At 32.4% G+C, this 17,815-nt stretch overlaps 1 protein-coding gene across 1 annotated transcript in view; it reads right to left on the minus strand.

Moving 5' to 3' along the window:
- LOC118182361 (cell adhesion molecule Dscam1-like) overlaps positions 1-17,815 on the minus strand; it is a 993,488-nt gene that overhangs the window by 549,969 nt on the left and 425,704 nt on the right. The window contains exon 7 of the mRNA XM_085806697.1: positions 9,119-9,529. Within this exon, the coding sequence (XP_085662823.1) occupies positions 9,119-9,529 (411 nt within the window). The remainder of the gene's footprint in view (positions 1-9,118; positions 9,530-17,815) is intronic.

Here is a 17,815-nt window from a genome sequence, read left to right on the forward strand (position 1 = left end):
ATTATGGTTTGTGTATATTAAAGCAAACGGTTTTTATTTCCAGAAAAAAAAAATTCTATTTTTGAAATTTTTTCCTTATTTATTTCCAGATACAAACCACAAATCAGAATTTTTTTAACTCTTCTTCCAACACTCAAATTAAGCATGTTTCTCTCAGAGTTAAATTAATTAATAAAAATAATTAATTTTTTGAAGAAGGTTATAATCAAACTGTACAAATTTACTCGTCTGAAGATATGTTTAAAGAATGATGTTATTTTTTGATCTATCAACATGTATATAATGATCTTATCAGAAGTGTCTTTCTTATCATTACATTGCATTGCACAGATAATTTTATTTTAAATCTTCTGATCGAAATTCGCGATATTTTCCCCATTTCAAGTTTCTTTTCATTTTCCAGAAAAGTAAATAAAATAATAAAATTTCATGGTTCGTAATGAAGACAAGATAAATAGAATATTTACAAAAATTATAAGAATATTGAAAGTTCAGCAGCTTTTAACTTTTCAATGCATTTCAATAAGCAAAGAATACTCTAAGCTAATTAAATAGTGAGTCAATCCAAAAGTTCTACCGCTTTTCATATGAAAATTAGGAACAAAAAACTACTGCATTTTTACTTTACAAAATTTGCTAAATTGCCATCTGAAAAGAAATTTCGATTAGTTACAAACTTTATAATGATCGGTAAAAGGGAATGTATAAAGAAAACTTTTAGGAGAATGGGGAATGTATTCGAGTCAGATGCAAGATGCAAGTAAACAAAAGTCTAGATTTTCCATACGTTTAATGCATTAGAGAAATTGATAAATAGAATAAAAAAAAGCAGCTTTGATCGTAGATGCATTTTCGCACTAAACAAATGGTGTTATCCTAATTCTGAAATAGCAATATCTCTGTGATTCAAGACAACCATAATCAAGACTTTCGATGGATAGATAGTCGAAGGATATAACACTGCCTATCAAAGAGACAGTGGTAAATTAGTCGCCTCCGAATTCCGACTTGAAGTATCTTCCAGATCCATTCATTCAGTGCTGCCCTACGGAAACATCAGCATATGGCTAATATTATGCCATATCAGCATTTTCCAGAAAAGTAAATAAAATAATAAAATTTCATGGTTCGTAATGAAGACAAGATAAATAGAATATTTACAAAAATTATAAGAATATTGAAAGTTCAGCAGCTTTTAACTTTTCAATGCATTTCAATAAGCAAAGAATACTCTAAGCTAATTAAATAGTGAGTCAATCCAAAAGTTCTACCGCTTTTCATATGAAAATTAGGAACAAAAAACTACTGCATTTTTACTTTACAAAATTTGCTAAATTGCCATCTGAAAAGAAATTTCGATTAGTTACAAACTTTATAATGATCGGTAAAAGGGAATGTATAAAGAAAACTTTTAGGAGAATGGGGAATGTATTCGAGTCAGATGCAAGATGCAAGTAAACAAAAGTCTAGATTTTCCATACGTTTAATGCATTAGAGAAATTGATAAATAGAATAAAAAAAAGCAGCTTTGATCGTAGATGCATTTTCGCACTAAACAAATGGTGTTATCCTAATTCTGAAATAGCAACATCTCTGTGATTCAAGACAACCATAATCAAGACTTTCGATGGATAGATAGTCGAAGGATATAACACTGCCTATCAAAGAGACAGTGGTAAATTAGTCGCCTCCGAATTCCGACTTGAAGTATCTTCCAGATCCATTCATTCAGTGCTGCCCTACGGAAACATCAGCATATGGCTAATATTATGCCATATCAGGCTTCAGAAACATCAGCATACGGCTTATGCATTCTCTAGCCTCTGGATTACAAGAAGAGACTGCTTATTTGCGTTTTCCAAGTTTTATTGAACGATGTACCTTGCTTGCAAGGTGAGGATTAAACCTCTGAAAAAAGGTGGTGAATTCTGGGGTTAAAAATTTCAGATTTCTTTGTCTAATGAATTGCTGGGAGGATATAGTAAGTATGAAATCGACAATGCCATCATATGAGCTCAGTTTACCTAACTGGCTGCAACAATGAATAATTATCCTCAAGACCTGAATACCCGAAATTTTATAATGAAATAGTTCAATTTCATTTGTACAAAAATAGCGCTTTTCAGAATGGTCAGAATGGTGCATACATTACGCCCCGCAAATAGTGGTGTGACGACTACGAAGGTCACAAACAGAATTTTAAAGTAAGAGATGACTGTATAATGATGTGATAGTTTTCTCATAAATACTTTAAAGTTCTTTATTAGGATTGCATATGTCTTGATATGATAAATGTTAACAGAACTGGCTGACTGATCACTAATATCCCTTCACATAGTAATCCTTCACATCCTTCCTTCAGAGTCTTTATACATTTTGTGAAACAATAATTTATTTTTACAATAGTCGGTTTGTGATGCTACTGGGATATGTTACTAAATAGGTTTGGCTTTTTAAAATTTCAGACTATCCAATAGACTTGAAATCCCGAGGTTGCAAGCTTAATATCCGTAAGATACTATTGACAGATGCATATTATTTATGAAATGGTATTCTCTAATATGAATGTAAGTTTAAGGAAGTTAAGGATTATGTTTCAGGGAAAGTGGCTTTCAGATCGTATGACAACTTTTTTAAATTCCAAAAGTTTGAGCTTTGAAGTATGTATTAATCAACCAATTACATTTACCAATTGCATTGTTACAAGCCTGAAACGCTGTTACAAAGAGGTTTTATTGTTCTAGTCATTTCTGTTTTACAGCAGAAGTAATGAACAACTCGCAAAATAATACAGTTGTATGATAAGATATGCTAGCGTAACGTTCATATTAAATATAGTACTATCTATACAGACAGAGAGGCGACAGATACTCTGGTATCTGAAATTTTTAATTATCTTAAACGTGTTTATGTTTAGTATTGCTTAAGATTTCATATGTAAAATATTTAGCAAGATAATGAACACTGTAAAAACTTACATGAAACGATTTTAATACACAATAACATATACGTAAAGCAGTTTGAATATTTTTAAATACAATAGGTGAAATAAATCGAGTACGTTTTATGCGAACTGTACTTGTTGAAAATTATAATGCTAGAATAAAAATGAATGTTACTAAGTCTATCATTTATAAATATATTACTGCTTTCGTAAGAAAAGTTTTCCACATTTCGAAAGATCCGTTATAATGTAACAAGCGTTTTTGTCTGCTTGAAAATTCATTTCAAACTACTTAAAAAATTATGAAATACTTCTATACAAGCAAACATCAAAGTTGTTTTCAAGCTTCAAGGTGAGTTGCAACTGTCTGTAAATATTTGAAAAGATTAAAGATTTATGTGTACATAACAGAACGTTTTGAAATGTATAACAGTTTATATGCCTTTGAATAATATTTTGTATATCACAGTTTCTCTTACGAAACAGTTTACTGATTTGAAGATAATGTCGACAAACTTTCAAGATTTAGTTTTAAATTGGTATTTGAAAAAAGCAGGAAACATACAATCATTATCTTAATTTAATGTTGAAAACTCAAGGTTTTTTATGCTTAATTTATTGGTTTAATAGCACCCGAGGTTCTACTCATCAGTGAGTCAGTAAATCATTGTTATTTATAGTTAAGCCTTACTCAGCAATTTACGTTAATTTAACTAATTAACGTTAATTTATATCAATCGAAAGTTTCCATTGACGTTTGACAAGAGATTCCTGATTTTCACAGATAGTTTTCCGACAAACAGGAATTATTATGCCTTTATTTTGAAACAGTTTTCACAGATTAGCTTACATTTAGAATCAGAACTACCAGAATTTATTCTGTTCTAGCTATATGTGTTGGACAATGAGGTGCTTATACAGGAACTGCTTGCAACTTGCGTCATTTAGACGAAAAAAAAAATTTTTGAAGGGAATTTTAAACACATTTTTTTTTAAAACTGCATAAAATGAGATTATAGGTTATGGTATTTATACTAATACACATATACGTAGATCGATGCTAGTATGGTAATTATATTCATTATTTGGGTAACTTAGCCTTTTTCATTTCATGCATGTCTATAAACATATTAGAGTTACTTTTATGCCCATTTTCAAAACTAATTTAATCATGTTTCCCAAACTACGCTGTGCCTTATACATTGTTCAATATAACACTTATTTTAAAAGTTTAATAATAAATGCTTGATGGTTTAAATAATAAAAGATATAGAGATTATAAAAGTATGGAAACAAACTAACAAGTGAAATTCTTTTCACTTATTTAATAGACAATAAAAGATTCATATTTTAATTGATACTTCAAAAGAAGCCTTTTCACTGGATTTATTTTTTCAGTTGATTGAGTTGTTATTCTCACAAAAATAAGAAACACAATTTCTTGAGTGAAATACTAATTTCAAACCTTGCAAAAAACGATTCAATGAAATAAATGTACAGTTACGTTATTAATTAATTAAATATTTTCTTTTCTAACTAAGTTCGCGCATCTACCATGGCCTTAATTTATGTTAAAATAATATTGTAACGTTTTTCTTCTTTACGTTCGGAAGTACGGGGTTCGTGCGGATTGGGAGTGAATAACGACGACACTTGATGAAGTATCGAAACACACTTCATTTAGACAATATTAATCAGGACAGCTCCAAAGTCACATTTTACAGTCGTCGAAGATATACTATAAACACACTGACACAATCAGCGACACAGCCTCCAGCTTATCAGGATATAACGGTGGAGACAGCTTCACGGCAAAGTACCAGAGTACAGTTCCCGACTCTGCTCAGTAGTTCTTGGAACTCCACGTATTTACGAGGCACTCCACGCTACAACTCGCGATGCACTCGACGACACACAGAGCACAGCTCTCCGACTCTTTGGTTCAGTCGTTCCCAGAGCTCAACACACTCTCTCGACGATGCACAAGCCGCGATACACTAAGAGACTCTTTCGATGCACTCGGCACTCGCTGCCCGGCTGTCAACTCTATCGGCTTTGCACGGACTGATTAACTCGAGACTATCTCGCACTCCAGCAGGATTACATAGCTTTCGGCTTGTGTTCGAGAACATTTTGGGCTAAGCCGGTAAGAATTCGTTCCAGAAGGTTCTCCATCCGTCTATGGCATATCGTCAGTTTTGTCGCCAAATGTCGCCAAATGAGCGATTTCTGGCCAAACATGGAAACCCTGCCTCTTCCTTGACATTTTTTGGCAACCCTAACCGGTAAGAATTCGTTCAAGAAGCTTTTCCATCCGCCCATGATATATAGCCAATTTTGTCACCAAATGGAGAATTTCTCGCCAAATGTGGCAACCCTGCCGTCCTTTGCCGTTTAATGGCAACCCTAAAACTGCTTTGCGGAGAAAGCTATCTCACCGCGCCTGGATATTTCGTAACAAATGTACCAATATTTCCCCTCCATTCGGCTTTAACAGTTTGAACAAGTCATTTTAAATAAAAATTTTATATGCTGTTGTAGAATCATTAGGGTTTAACATGCTGGAGATTTGAAAATGGGCAATGCCCTTCCCGGGATTCGAACTCTGGACCTCCCAAATACGCATAGAGTTTACTTCCAGTTACATCACGAAGGCATGCAAAAAAGAGTAAGAAAATATCTCATATACTTTCCCTTTTAAAGGACGGCTAAGAATGAAGGAACCCAATCACCAATCCACCACCTTTCAGCTCCGTCACTAGAGAGTCATTTTTTGAAGCAGGAGACTTGAGAATTTAACACTGTCTTCGCCGGGTCTCGAAACCTGGACCTCTTTAATACGCATCGAATACGTTTCCAATTAGACCACCAAGGCATGCCAAAAGGAGGAAGAAAATACCTTATGCTGTATTATTTTACCTGTTGCTCCATTTCGTATGCTATTAGACTTATCGAAACTGCTTAGAGTTGTTGAGCTTCAAAAGTGAGATAAGTATACCAAAATCAGACTCAAATTTCATTTTAATCTTATGATTTCTTATATTTTTAATTTTGGGGGTACTTTTTTTACTTTTTGAAACTTTAATGTTAAACTAAAATGTTAGAATATAATTTGAAATTTTTATATGACAATTTATTTATTCATCTTCTTTTTATCACTGCAAGGAAAAAACTGTTTTTTTACAAAAACTGAAATGGAACCTTTATGTAGATTTTATAACTACAGAATTTTAGATTGATGATTATTATCTTAGTGGGAACACTTTTCCATTCTTTAAGTTTCGCTAATCTTATTTTCCCAGAGTTATATAAATGATAACTTTTAAATGCCTAGTACCTCTTTGCGTATATTCGTTTAATATTTTCCACGAAAATATTTATTGATTAATAATAAGTTTAACTAAGCTTACAAAAATTCGTGGGAAGCCATTTAGACCATTCTCATCTTTGTACGACTTTAATCAGCCGAGATATTAATTTAAAACTATAAAAAGAAAATCTGAAAAATTTCAGATTTTAAATTGCGTTCAAAGGGGCGTTCTTTAACATTTCCTGTATTACCTTTATTTGTTAAATATCATGTTCTTCGCACTTAAACCATAAAATTCAGTTCAAGGGTAATATCCCAAAATAATTTTAAATTGAGCATATCTTTTGAATTTCCGATACATAGTCTCACGCACTGGAGATAAAAATGCTTTTATCTTTACAACGTTGCCCTTTCTCCCTTTGTAATCATTGAGTTTATTAATAAAAAATTTGTTAAAGTTTTACAAAATATGAAATCGATAATAAAACAAATTCCAAATTTCAAATCTGGGCTTCCAAATGCCCATATTCGTAGGAGGATTACGTCATTCAAAATTGGATGGCTCTAGGTACCGTTGTTTTATCACAATGCGAGAAACATACATACATTTATGCAGATTCTTCATTATTTAATTTCTTCAAATATAATACAGGACTATAATGTTTGGTGGAAAAAGTGTGAAAAGTGAAACGGACATTCAGAGTGATTCGACGCAAAATCGCAAAACTAAAAAAAAAAAAAAATAGTCCCTCAGGGACAAAGGCCCTTTGGACTAATAATATTATTGAAAGCTAACGATTAAATAAGTTACAGTTTCCTACCATGTGTTCTTATATTACTTTATAAGGTATTTCTCCCACTTTCCTAGCGTGCCTTCGTGGTATAGTGGTTCTGCACGCTGGACCGGTATTCCAGAAGTCCGTGGTTCGATTCCCGCCAAACGTTGTGCTAATTTTTCATCTTTCCTGCTTCTAAAAAAATCTCAATGTCTCTACAACTTCTACAAAAGTGCTATGGGACCAAGAGTGAAGAGGAACACGCCAGCTTAAAACCTAACATTAGGCAATACAACAACATTATGTTTGATGTAGATTTTAATTCAAACGATGCAATTTTTGTGGGCGAGAAAGTACAGGTTCTCTTCATCATGAGCAAAAAAAATGTGCAAAGAAAGCAAAAGCAACGGCTGTACTTATACTAAAATCTGCAGAAATTGTTTGTTAAATATGTGGGGGAGTTTTAATTTAAATCTACTCCAAGTACAATGTTATAGTTTTGCCCAATTTTAAACTATGAGATCAATTCAGTTGAATTCCTAGAGTTAAAAGCTGAGAAAAATAGCTGTATTATCAAAAGGAAAATTTTTTAATAAATATATTTTTTATTGAAATAGCAAGTAATTTTGATTCGCTAGGAACATATCTGAAGAAAGATTCATTGATATAAAATGGAGAAAATTTAAGTACAGATCGATTTTTAGCAGATCATGTTTTGTGTAATACTTGAAATTTACTCAAGAAGTATCCTTCCGAGCCGAATATTACTGTACACATCCGCTGGGAATCTGTAAAAAATGATGCTGTCCAAATGACTGATCTAATTTATATCCTTTGCTTGATCTTAGTATGATTCTGATATTATCTTTATTTTCCGAAGCATTTGCAGTAATGGAAGGAAAGGAGAAAGTGATTACAAGCTAGACCAACATCGTGTTCCCACTAAACGTGTACGGCGATGGCGACTCCAATTACTGGAATGGGGACATATTTACCTTTCTGTCCAAATCAAATTGCATTGGCCGATATGTGAAGGGTGGATCTAGACGTGCTGGTTAGGACTTGCATTCTAATGTTAAAAGTGAGACATAAAGTCCGCTTTTTCTTGTATTCGAAGATTGCTTTGATTCGAAAAAGATTCGAAATTTTTAGTTACAAATATAAAATTGACTTTCCGGGAGTTAAAATTTAGTTTAGTTACAAATATCAAAAGAAAAATTTGTTTCAAACAAATTGGCAACTATTTGTTCTCTCATATCATTTTCGAATAATTTTATGTGTAAAATGGACGAATTGCGACTTTTGGCATGCACTCATATACCTGGACTCTCATATCAAAAGATAGAATCACACTTAATGAGAATCTTGCATAAATTCAGATTCATGTGAACGCTTACCTGAAACAAACATTTAGCCATATTTCACCAGATTTTGAAGTCAACTGATCAAAATTTAAAATGCTTGCAATTAATTATTAACTGCAAGAAATACTTATTGAAACGAAGATTAAAGTTATCACACTCTCAACTTTAGAAAAACCAGAATGATGGCCAGTACATATCCTTTAAATGTGTAATCACTGACTGTTGTTTTATTTATGCATGCGACTTTTAACGTTTTAGTTAACTTACTTCTATAAGCCGCGTATTTTATATCTGTGGTGCACGGAGAGTCTATATTTTCAAAAATAAATAAATAAATAAATAAATAAATAAATAAAAACTATGTTTATTTTATTAATAAAAATTTTCATTAAGATAAGAAAAAATTGCCTCGTCAGCTGTTGTCAGATCGTGCATTTGGCCCGGATGCGGTTAGAGTTTAAGACCATTCATATATGTAATAAATTTTCTTTCTCAGCTAAATCGGAAAATAAGTGCAAATATAGAACCAGATGCGGCATAGAGAAACAAACTATTAATTCAAAATCTTTTTTTTTTTTTTTTGCGCAGCAATTTCCATAAACAAACCAACTACACGTATCGCGGTGTTTGCGCTGATGAAACAAAATTTGTACGGAAAATTTCTTTGTGTCCGCCACTAAACAAAAATCAATAAATATGCATTAAAATATAATTAACTTCTTACCTTTTTTCCAGAGTATGCTATCAAAAGGATATCCACCAAAGGGGCACATCACTTTAAATGTGCCCCCAGCTAAGGCAGTTAAATTATTCAGAGGTCTGATGAATAAAGATCCGAAAACGTTCAACCGTCTGAAGTGACTTGAACTGCCGGCTTCATTGAACGCGGTGCAAGTATAAACTCCGCTATCCGTGACATCGGCTGATGTGATATTCACATAACTTATGACATCACCTCCACCACTCAAGTAAGTGCTCACCAAAACACCTGGTCGAGTGGAAAGCGTCCATATATCATCTAATGTCCACTTCACTTGAGGAGCCGGGTTCCCGATTGCTATACACATGAGGGAGACGAAACTTCCAGGGCGCACTGTTTTCTCAGGGAATGCGAGTTTGAATTGAGGCGCCAGATCTGCAATTATGGAAAGATACTTTATTTTAATGCCCAGCAGAATCAATTTTCTAAAAAGCGGAAAATTTACGGTCAAATTTATGGTCATTATTACATTTTATTCATCATTACTCTTTCAGAAACAGAAAAACTACTTTATTTGCATATAAATTTGTTTACTAGTCTTGAAACACGATTTTTTAGCCCAAAAGGGAAATTAATTTCGAAACACGGTTTTGCGCTATCTCTCTTTTCATTCAAGTCTTTTCAGAATTCAGTGTCGTTTTCACTTTACATTCAGAAAAATGTAAAGTTATTCGTTCATCTTTAATCTGTCTGTAAGAATCTGTCTATTCATCTTTAATCTGTCTGTTAGAATCTGTCTATTCATCTTTAATCTGTCTGTTAATTAAGAAACTAAACTATCTGAAAGCTTAAAAATATTATTTGTTTAACATTTTTATTGGATTAATTTATATAAAATGCATTTAATTCGTGATATAGCTAATTAAAAGCATTAAATATTTTTACTGAATTGCAATACATAATTTTTCACTTTTTAAATATACAGAACACACATAACGTTCCTATGTTAGTTTAAAAGCATATTCATCTAATATCCTATAAAATATTTCGTCTGAGAGCTCTCCGTATATAATGCCTTACCGATAAACTATATTAAATTTGGAAAACGTCCTTTCAGGGGATCCTTGAAATCTAATCTCTAGAATTTTTTTTCGTCTTGCTTTATTATTTATTTATTCTCGTTTCGCCTTTTTGTGTTACTTTTTTTGCCTCCCTATTAAATGGATGAACACTTTTTTTCTCATACAGAGGCCGCATTTACCTCTCTTCCTTTGGTGAAAATATTATGTAGGCATGTCTCCGTGTTTAATTAGTTTGAGTACAAATGCTGTCCAAGTTATGTCCGTGAGTACAAATGCTGTCCAAGTTATGTCCGTAGAAGAGATTTCCATTCTTGAGGTCTTTTGAAAGGTCTTCTTTAGTTCTTTAATTAGATTTGTTATTCAAAGGTTGTATTATAGCGTGTTCCCTATAAAAGCAGAAATTCATGAACTCTTTCTAAAAATTATGAATTGCTGCGCGCATAGTATATTACAGATACTAAGTTTGTTTCTATACAGAAGACAACGGAAGGAGGTATTTCTATCTATCTATCCATATTTTTAAACTATCGCCCCGTTCTTTGAAGAACACTGCGGGGAGACAAATTTGATTTGCGTTGAGCAAAATTGCCGAAACAATTGATTGACAATCCACTCAGTGTATGCAGCTATAAGACTAAAGGCATACGGGCTAACCGCGCTCAACTGGAAAATTGGTTTCGACACTAGTAATATATTAATAATAATATTACTATTAATATAATATGCCCTCATCAATGGGACCCACTGGTCCTTTCTTAAAGCATGTAAAATAATACAGTAATAGAATAAGGATGGAAAACATAAGAAAATAAGATATAAGATTTGCAGATAGAAAGAAGACTTGATAAAATCTTCTCCTATTCTTGCTTCGCTAATGTAGACAGGACTTGCGCTAAACTTAACTTGCTCGTAAGTACTTACTAATTCATTCATAAAGTGTGAATAAGCAAGTCTTCCTATATATATAGCAATATATTTTACAATTTATTGAGGTATGTAATAGTAAGTATTGTATTCTAAGTCTTATAGCTGAAATTTTTGTTGCAGATCCTCGTATATGTTTTGCTGTAATGGTTCAAAGTAATGGACATTGTCAAACGTAATGCTAGGTATCTGCTAGACGTGCTGGTGCTCCGCACCCGCACTTTAAACTTCTTCCAAAAAGGCATTACGATTACTTAGCATCGCATTCTTGCAGTCAACAGCCTATAGAATAATACATACAGCTATATAAAGCATTAGAACGGTCCCCATAAAACCGAAGCTCTATGATCGTAGTTTCATTTACGGCAAGAGAATCCTATATCTGACAATAACATCGGATATCAGTTGTTACCAGATATTATCAGTTGTTACCAGATAACTTCTTAAAATTGGACTGTTTTACCGATGGACTCCTATGTCCTCAATAGTAACCCGTCGATATCACCAATTAGAGTAATGTAAAAATCAGAAGCCTTGGATAAGACAAAGATGATATAAGACACCGGACAGTCATCCCGGTGTAAAACGAATGGACTGGCTTCATAAACAGTAGTAAACATTTTTAGTGTTTGTTACTGACCTTTAACTCTTAAGTCTTTAACTTTGACTCCTAAGTCGTTAAGTTTACACTAGTGTATAAAATGCCAGTTTGTATGAATACTCTTATGTCTTTAAATTTATAGAAAAGTTTTGAATAACGTAACATGAAATCTATTCTTTATTAAGCATTCGATGGATATCATTTGGAATCTAATACCTCCTTCTCTCTCAAACAAGAATGAAGCTTTCGGTTTGGGATTATTTTGGTTTGCCTAGATTCATTTGATTTCGAACGCTTACTTCAAGAAAAAGGTATGAGATTTGAACTACAGTGTATTATAATGAAGTACTGAAGAGAGTAGATTCAGTCTCAGCAATGAGTTTGGCTATCAACTAACCAGGTGAGAAATTGCCGCACGAAATCTCTTCTTCCCAAATATTACCAACCCACATGCATAACTATGTCTTATAACAGGTCGTTATAAGACTGAAGCCATTTTCTGCACTTATTAAGTTTCTGACAGTGATTCGTTTGCATAACTGTTAGCAATGCTGGGAAAGTTTACCTGAATAAACAATTTTTGCACATTTTGCATCTGTTTTGTTTGATAAGCTTGAGATATCTTACACTTGATTTCTTCATGTCTAAGCCGCCCCAGTTTAAACATATAGATGAAAAAAACACTGTAATTATGCTAGTACTGAGTTCACAGATTGCTTAGCACCTTGAATATGCTTTAGAAATATTTTATTCAACAATATAATGTGAATTTTAACGTGCTTTAAAACTTGATACGTAAGATAATGCAAATATTTACCGTATTTCTTCGCGTATTTTTCCCTTTTTCAATTAATGTTAATGCCCGAAAGTTGAGAGGGCAAAATGATGACAGTGATTTAATTTCCGAAGGAAGAGGTAATAGGAAGAACATAGAAAAGAAAAAATAGTCAAACATCACAATATTATTCTTTTAAAAGGAACCTAAATTCAAATCAGAATACATAGTAGTACTAACATTCCAATATTTGATAGAAATTGAGCCGATATCCAATGGATATTTGACGGTAATGGAGCTGGACATAGCACCTTGTAAAGCCCCAGAGACATTTTGCATGAATGAGCCATGATTGGAGTTCTCAAGAGGCATGTTGCTTTAAATAAGAAAAAAGGGGAAGTACAACAGATCCGAAATTCAAAAGATCGAATACGTTAACAGTAGGTAAGGCTACAATAATCTAGAACATAAATAATAGAAGTAAGGGGAAATCACATGTTTCTGAAGTTTCTTACGTATGAAAAAACCTATTTCGTCCAGTTGTTAGCTTAATTAAGAATCTGTGAACAATATGTTTCAGTTAATAAATGAAAAGGAAAATAAAATAGATGAATGTTAATACAAAATTTTAAATATAAATTAAATATACTGAATAAAAATACAAATAATCAATTGATTGCAACTGTCCAATAAATTAGCCCTCAGAGGGAAAAATTATGTACAACAGAGGAAATTACATGACTGTTTTTAAAATTACCAGAACATAGCATTAAAAAACAAGAGGGAAATATAGGAAACACAGTATATCCGTTACAAAATTTCAAGGATGTTTGAGATAGGATTTTATTGATTTAAAGAAGGTTATCATATCAGCAAACTACGCGACTTCAGCTATCATAATTTTCTATTTGCAAAACAACCCGCAAATCTGATTGGTATTTTTTTTTTTCAGTATCTCTGGTAATGTCACTTGTATGTAGTATGCTTCCAGATTTCTCATTGAGGTAGAGTTGTTATAAAATTCAATTTTCAGTATATTTAATGATGAAGAATACAAATGTATTGATTTATAGAACTTGTATTTTATTGAAATAATTGGGAATGTTGATTTTTCTAGCTAGAGTTTTCATAAGAATTGAGAAAAATGGTTAATAGCTAAATAAAGAACACTTTTCTAATTTAGAAAATAAAAAATGATGCGATTTAAGGAGCTTATTAAAGTTCCTCACGCAAGCTCGTGAGTAAATAGGAATAATCTAAATTTTGCATTATATGTAGCGGCATCGAAGTAAGCAATCGATCGACTTCTAGAACCTTGGATGAAAGAATTTAAATTACGCATTTTCTTGAACCTTACATCAACGAATTTTTGTGTTAAATCCTTATATGTCTTTTATAAAACACTCGACAGCCAAATCAACACCAAATTCTTGCTTCCTTTGCTCGACTAACAATGCGTTATTATCTGAAGGCTGCCAAGAAATGAGAATGAAATTGCATCCAAAATCTTGTAAAGCTCAGCACAGAAGAAATTGCTTGGAAAGTCTGTTTTTTTTTTTTTTTTTTTTTTTTTTTTTTTAGTTTCGCTCCTCCCCCTCCTCTTATAACCTCCGATCGGTAACCTGGAGTTCCGCTTGGGAATTGCCTCGTGCTTGATTTTCTCTGGCTTGTAGTTCAGAAAGGCAACGGGAGTTAGATCAGGATTGTAACCTCAGGAACTGTATTCTCTTTGGTATTCCCATGGCATTTTACTATTTTTTTCCATCAGGAGTATATATTCGATTTCTTTCGCAGAACTGAAACAATCATTTAATGATTACTTTTGGTTCTTTTTTAAAGAGAAAAAAAATGTAATTTCCTTTCATTTCAAATCATTTGTGAAATAATTAAGTACTTCTACATAGATATTTCAGATATGAAAACGAGTTTTAGACTCGTGGTTATTAAGAAAGAATCAGCGCCCTCTTATGGACATTATGGGCCCCTACCCCTCTGCAAACCAACCTGCTGGTGTCCCTTACAACTATGATATGTAAAATAAATATAATTAATTGGAACTGGGCTTATATGCACGTGAGGGTCCCCGGAAAAGTGCCCAGCGGATCCGTGCATTAAAACGGCTCTGAGAAGAATAATAGATTATCTTACTAAAATTTAAATTTTAAGCTATGCTTCTATCTGTATTCTTGTTTTATTAAATGTTATCAATTATTATTATTATTCAAATAGTCCTCATTATACAACAACTTAATTATATTTGCTTTGGAAGGCTACTAAAAACAAAGTAAGGATAAATGCAATTATTTTTGTAAAATATATTTAGAACATCATGTTAATAAGTACTTTTCTAAACCAATACAAAAGACACATTCTGAATATCAAAAAGGGATTTAAGAGCGTTCTTCCTGATAAAGTCTAAAAAGGAACTTTAATAACACAGTTTTTTGTTTCTTAAAAATAAACTAAGAAATCTACGATATTAGTTGATAAAGTTGTAGTGACACTAGTTTTTCTTTTTTCTTTTTTTTTTTTTTTTTTTTTTTTTGAAGTAAAAGACGTGAAAAATGTGCAGTGCCCTTACTAGGACTCGAACCCTGGGTTTTCGAGCATGGATTTAATTATACCACGGATGCATGAGGAAAAGTGGAAGAAATTTCCTTATGTACTCCCTTTTAAAGGGTGACTGGTGATTAGGGAACCCACTCGCAATATCCTGCTGGTGATGAATTATAGCCCCCAACCTTTTAGTTCGGGAGCCACTGTAGATTAATTTTTTTTTAAGTAGAAGACGTGAAAAATGTGCAGTGACTTCGCCGAGACTCAAACCTTGGACCTCTCGAATTCCCGCTGAGTATTCATCCCTTTACACCACGAAGGGTTGCGGAAAGACCTTATAAAGAAATGACCTTATAAAGCTTTTCACAGTAATATAAATTTTTTACCGACACGATAATTACTTTCGTTAATAATATTATTATGTTCACCAGAATTTGTATTAATCGAAAAGGATTATTAGTCTCAAATGTTATTTTTCGTTCTTTCACTTTTCATTCGAGTTTCATTATTCTATCATGCTTAATATATCTGCTATAATTAACCATTTTAATTTGATTGATTTAAATATAAATGCATTTAATTCATGAGATATCAAATTTAAACTTTAAATAATTTATAGAACTACATTTTATTTTCATTTTTTAAATAGAGAGAAAATATTTACGTTCCTATCCATGTACGTACCTATGTGAATGTAAATGCATATTCATCTAATATACTATAAATATTTCGCTATTCCACTTGAGCTATGCATATCGATAATTTCTACTGATAAATTATATAAAGTTTTAAAAGATACCTTTTGGGCGATAGGTAAAATCTGAGCATATTCAGATTTTTTTTGTTATTATTTTGTCTTAAAGTAACAGTACGTCAGTATCTAGACAGATATTTAATATTATTTTATTTCAAAATTTAAACGAATTTTAAAGCTACCTGATTGATTCTTTGAAATAGCAATACGAGGGAAGAATATGTTAGACGAATGTGAAGATTACATGAGTATTGCAATAATTACTGCTTGTTTAAATTTTGTTGCGTTAATATTTTGCTAAACTTACAAATAAAAACAGAAGCAAAGTGGACAAATTCGATTATTACAGGGATATGAGGCAAAATGTTGTCTCCGCAGCAAGGTTTCAGAAGTAAATTAATTAGTATTTACAAGCCATAACAGAAAATCTACGATTACTGCTTGACATTCAGTTCATGAATATAATAAAATTTTTGACTATAACGGAGTTTATTCATTCAATTAAAAAGCCGGCCAGTAGATTTCCAAAAATCCATAAAATAATAGAAAGCTTTGATCTAATCCTAAAATTAATATAACTTATCCTTCTTTGTAATTTTAAGCCACATCTTATGTCTTCTAGCATTATTTAGAAGAAGGCTTGGAATTGAATTTAAAGTTCATCTGGGGATGCAGTTCCTCATTTCAATAGAAATATTTAACACAGAGATATGCATTAAATAAGGAAATTATCGCTACTGCTGTTTGAAGCTGTCTTCTTTTGGTTGCATAAGACTATAATAATTCAGTCGTTTAGTAAACTTGAAGTGAGATTTAACTTGCTATTATTTAAGACTGAATTGATAAGAATTTAAATTCATGGAAAATTAATTTAATCTATAGTATTATCTTTGTTTGCCTTGTGAATAAAACTGCTTCATTTGCACCTTAGCTTATTATAAGTAAGCCTAAGATTTATATCATCTTCCAAAATGTTTTTACTTTATTATTCCAAATTTCATGACAGAGATTTTTAAAATTTTAGAATATATCTTTAAATTTAATATTTAATGCGAAACAAATAATTTTCTTTCCAGATTTAAGGATAGAAAATTGGAAGACACAACAACGTTAAGATACAAAATTTAAATGTAACTTTATAGCATTTGTAATTTAATTAGGTTAAATTATACATGCTTTCAAAGAGAAATGTATTTTTCAACAGGTCAACGTTACTTTTTCACGTATTTACATATTACATTAAAATGCTTTTGAATAGATTAGGGTAATTATATATGACCTAGATAGTTTATAAGGCATTTTCTGCCTTCTTTCTGCATACCCTCTTGGTGTAACTGGAAGGACACTCGAAGCATATTCAGGAGGTCCGGAATTCGAATCCTGGCGAAGACACTGCAGATTTCTTCATTTCCAGACATGGAAGACTCTACAGTGGAGCCCGAATTAAAAACTGACGGATGATAAGACATCGCCCCAGGATTTGGCGATTGGGTACCCTTATCCCCAGTCGCCCTTTGAAAGTGGGAATACGCAAGGTATTTTCTCCTCCTTTCCACTTTCCTTCGTGGTGTAACTGAAAGTACATCCGATGCGTCTTGAGGAGGTCCAGAGTTCAAATCTCGGAGAGAGTGCCTCACGGTTTTCACACCGATATAACCTAATGACTTTACAAGTTTATTACATGTAGTTTATTACATATGATTTAGATACACGTTTGAATTAAACAACTGCAATACATTAATACAATTAGACTCAGATGAAAACAAATATTAATCAGCTGCATACTTTACATTTATTTGTTCTAATTTTTACCATGAATTTTTTTCACTTGCTTACGGTTCATATCACGTTGATTTCGACTGATATCATTAATAGCACGTTGGTAACACCATCCTAGTTGTGAAACTGGTGACGGAAGTGTAGGATGCATCTAATCCACTGCAGTGGCTTCTCAACATGCAGTTCGATCTGGTGGATAATACCATTTCTCAAATCAATAGTTCCGTCGTTCCCTGTCACATCAAGTACT

This window comes from Stegodyphus dumicola, chromosome 12 (genome assembly GCF_044657685.1).
Source record: "Stegodyphus dumicola isolate Sdum_Otavi_A_Nest chromosome 12, ASM4465768v1".
NCBI classification, from domain to species: Eukaryota; Metazoa; Arthropoda; class Arachnida; order Araneae; family Eresidae; genus Stegodyphus; species Stegodyphus dumicola.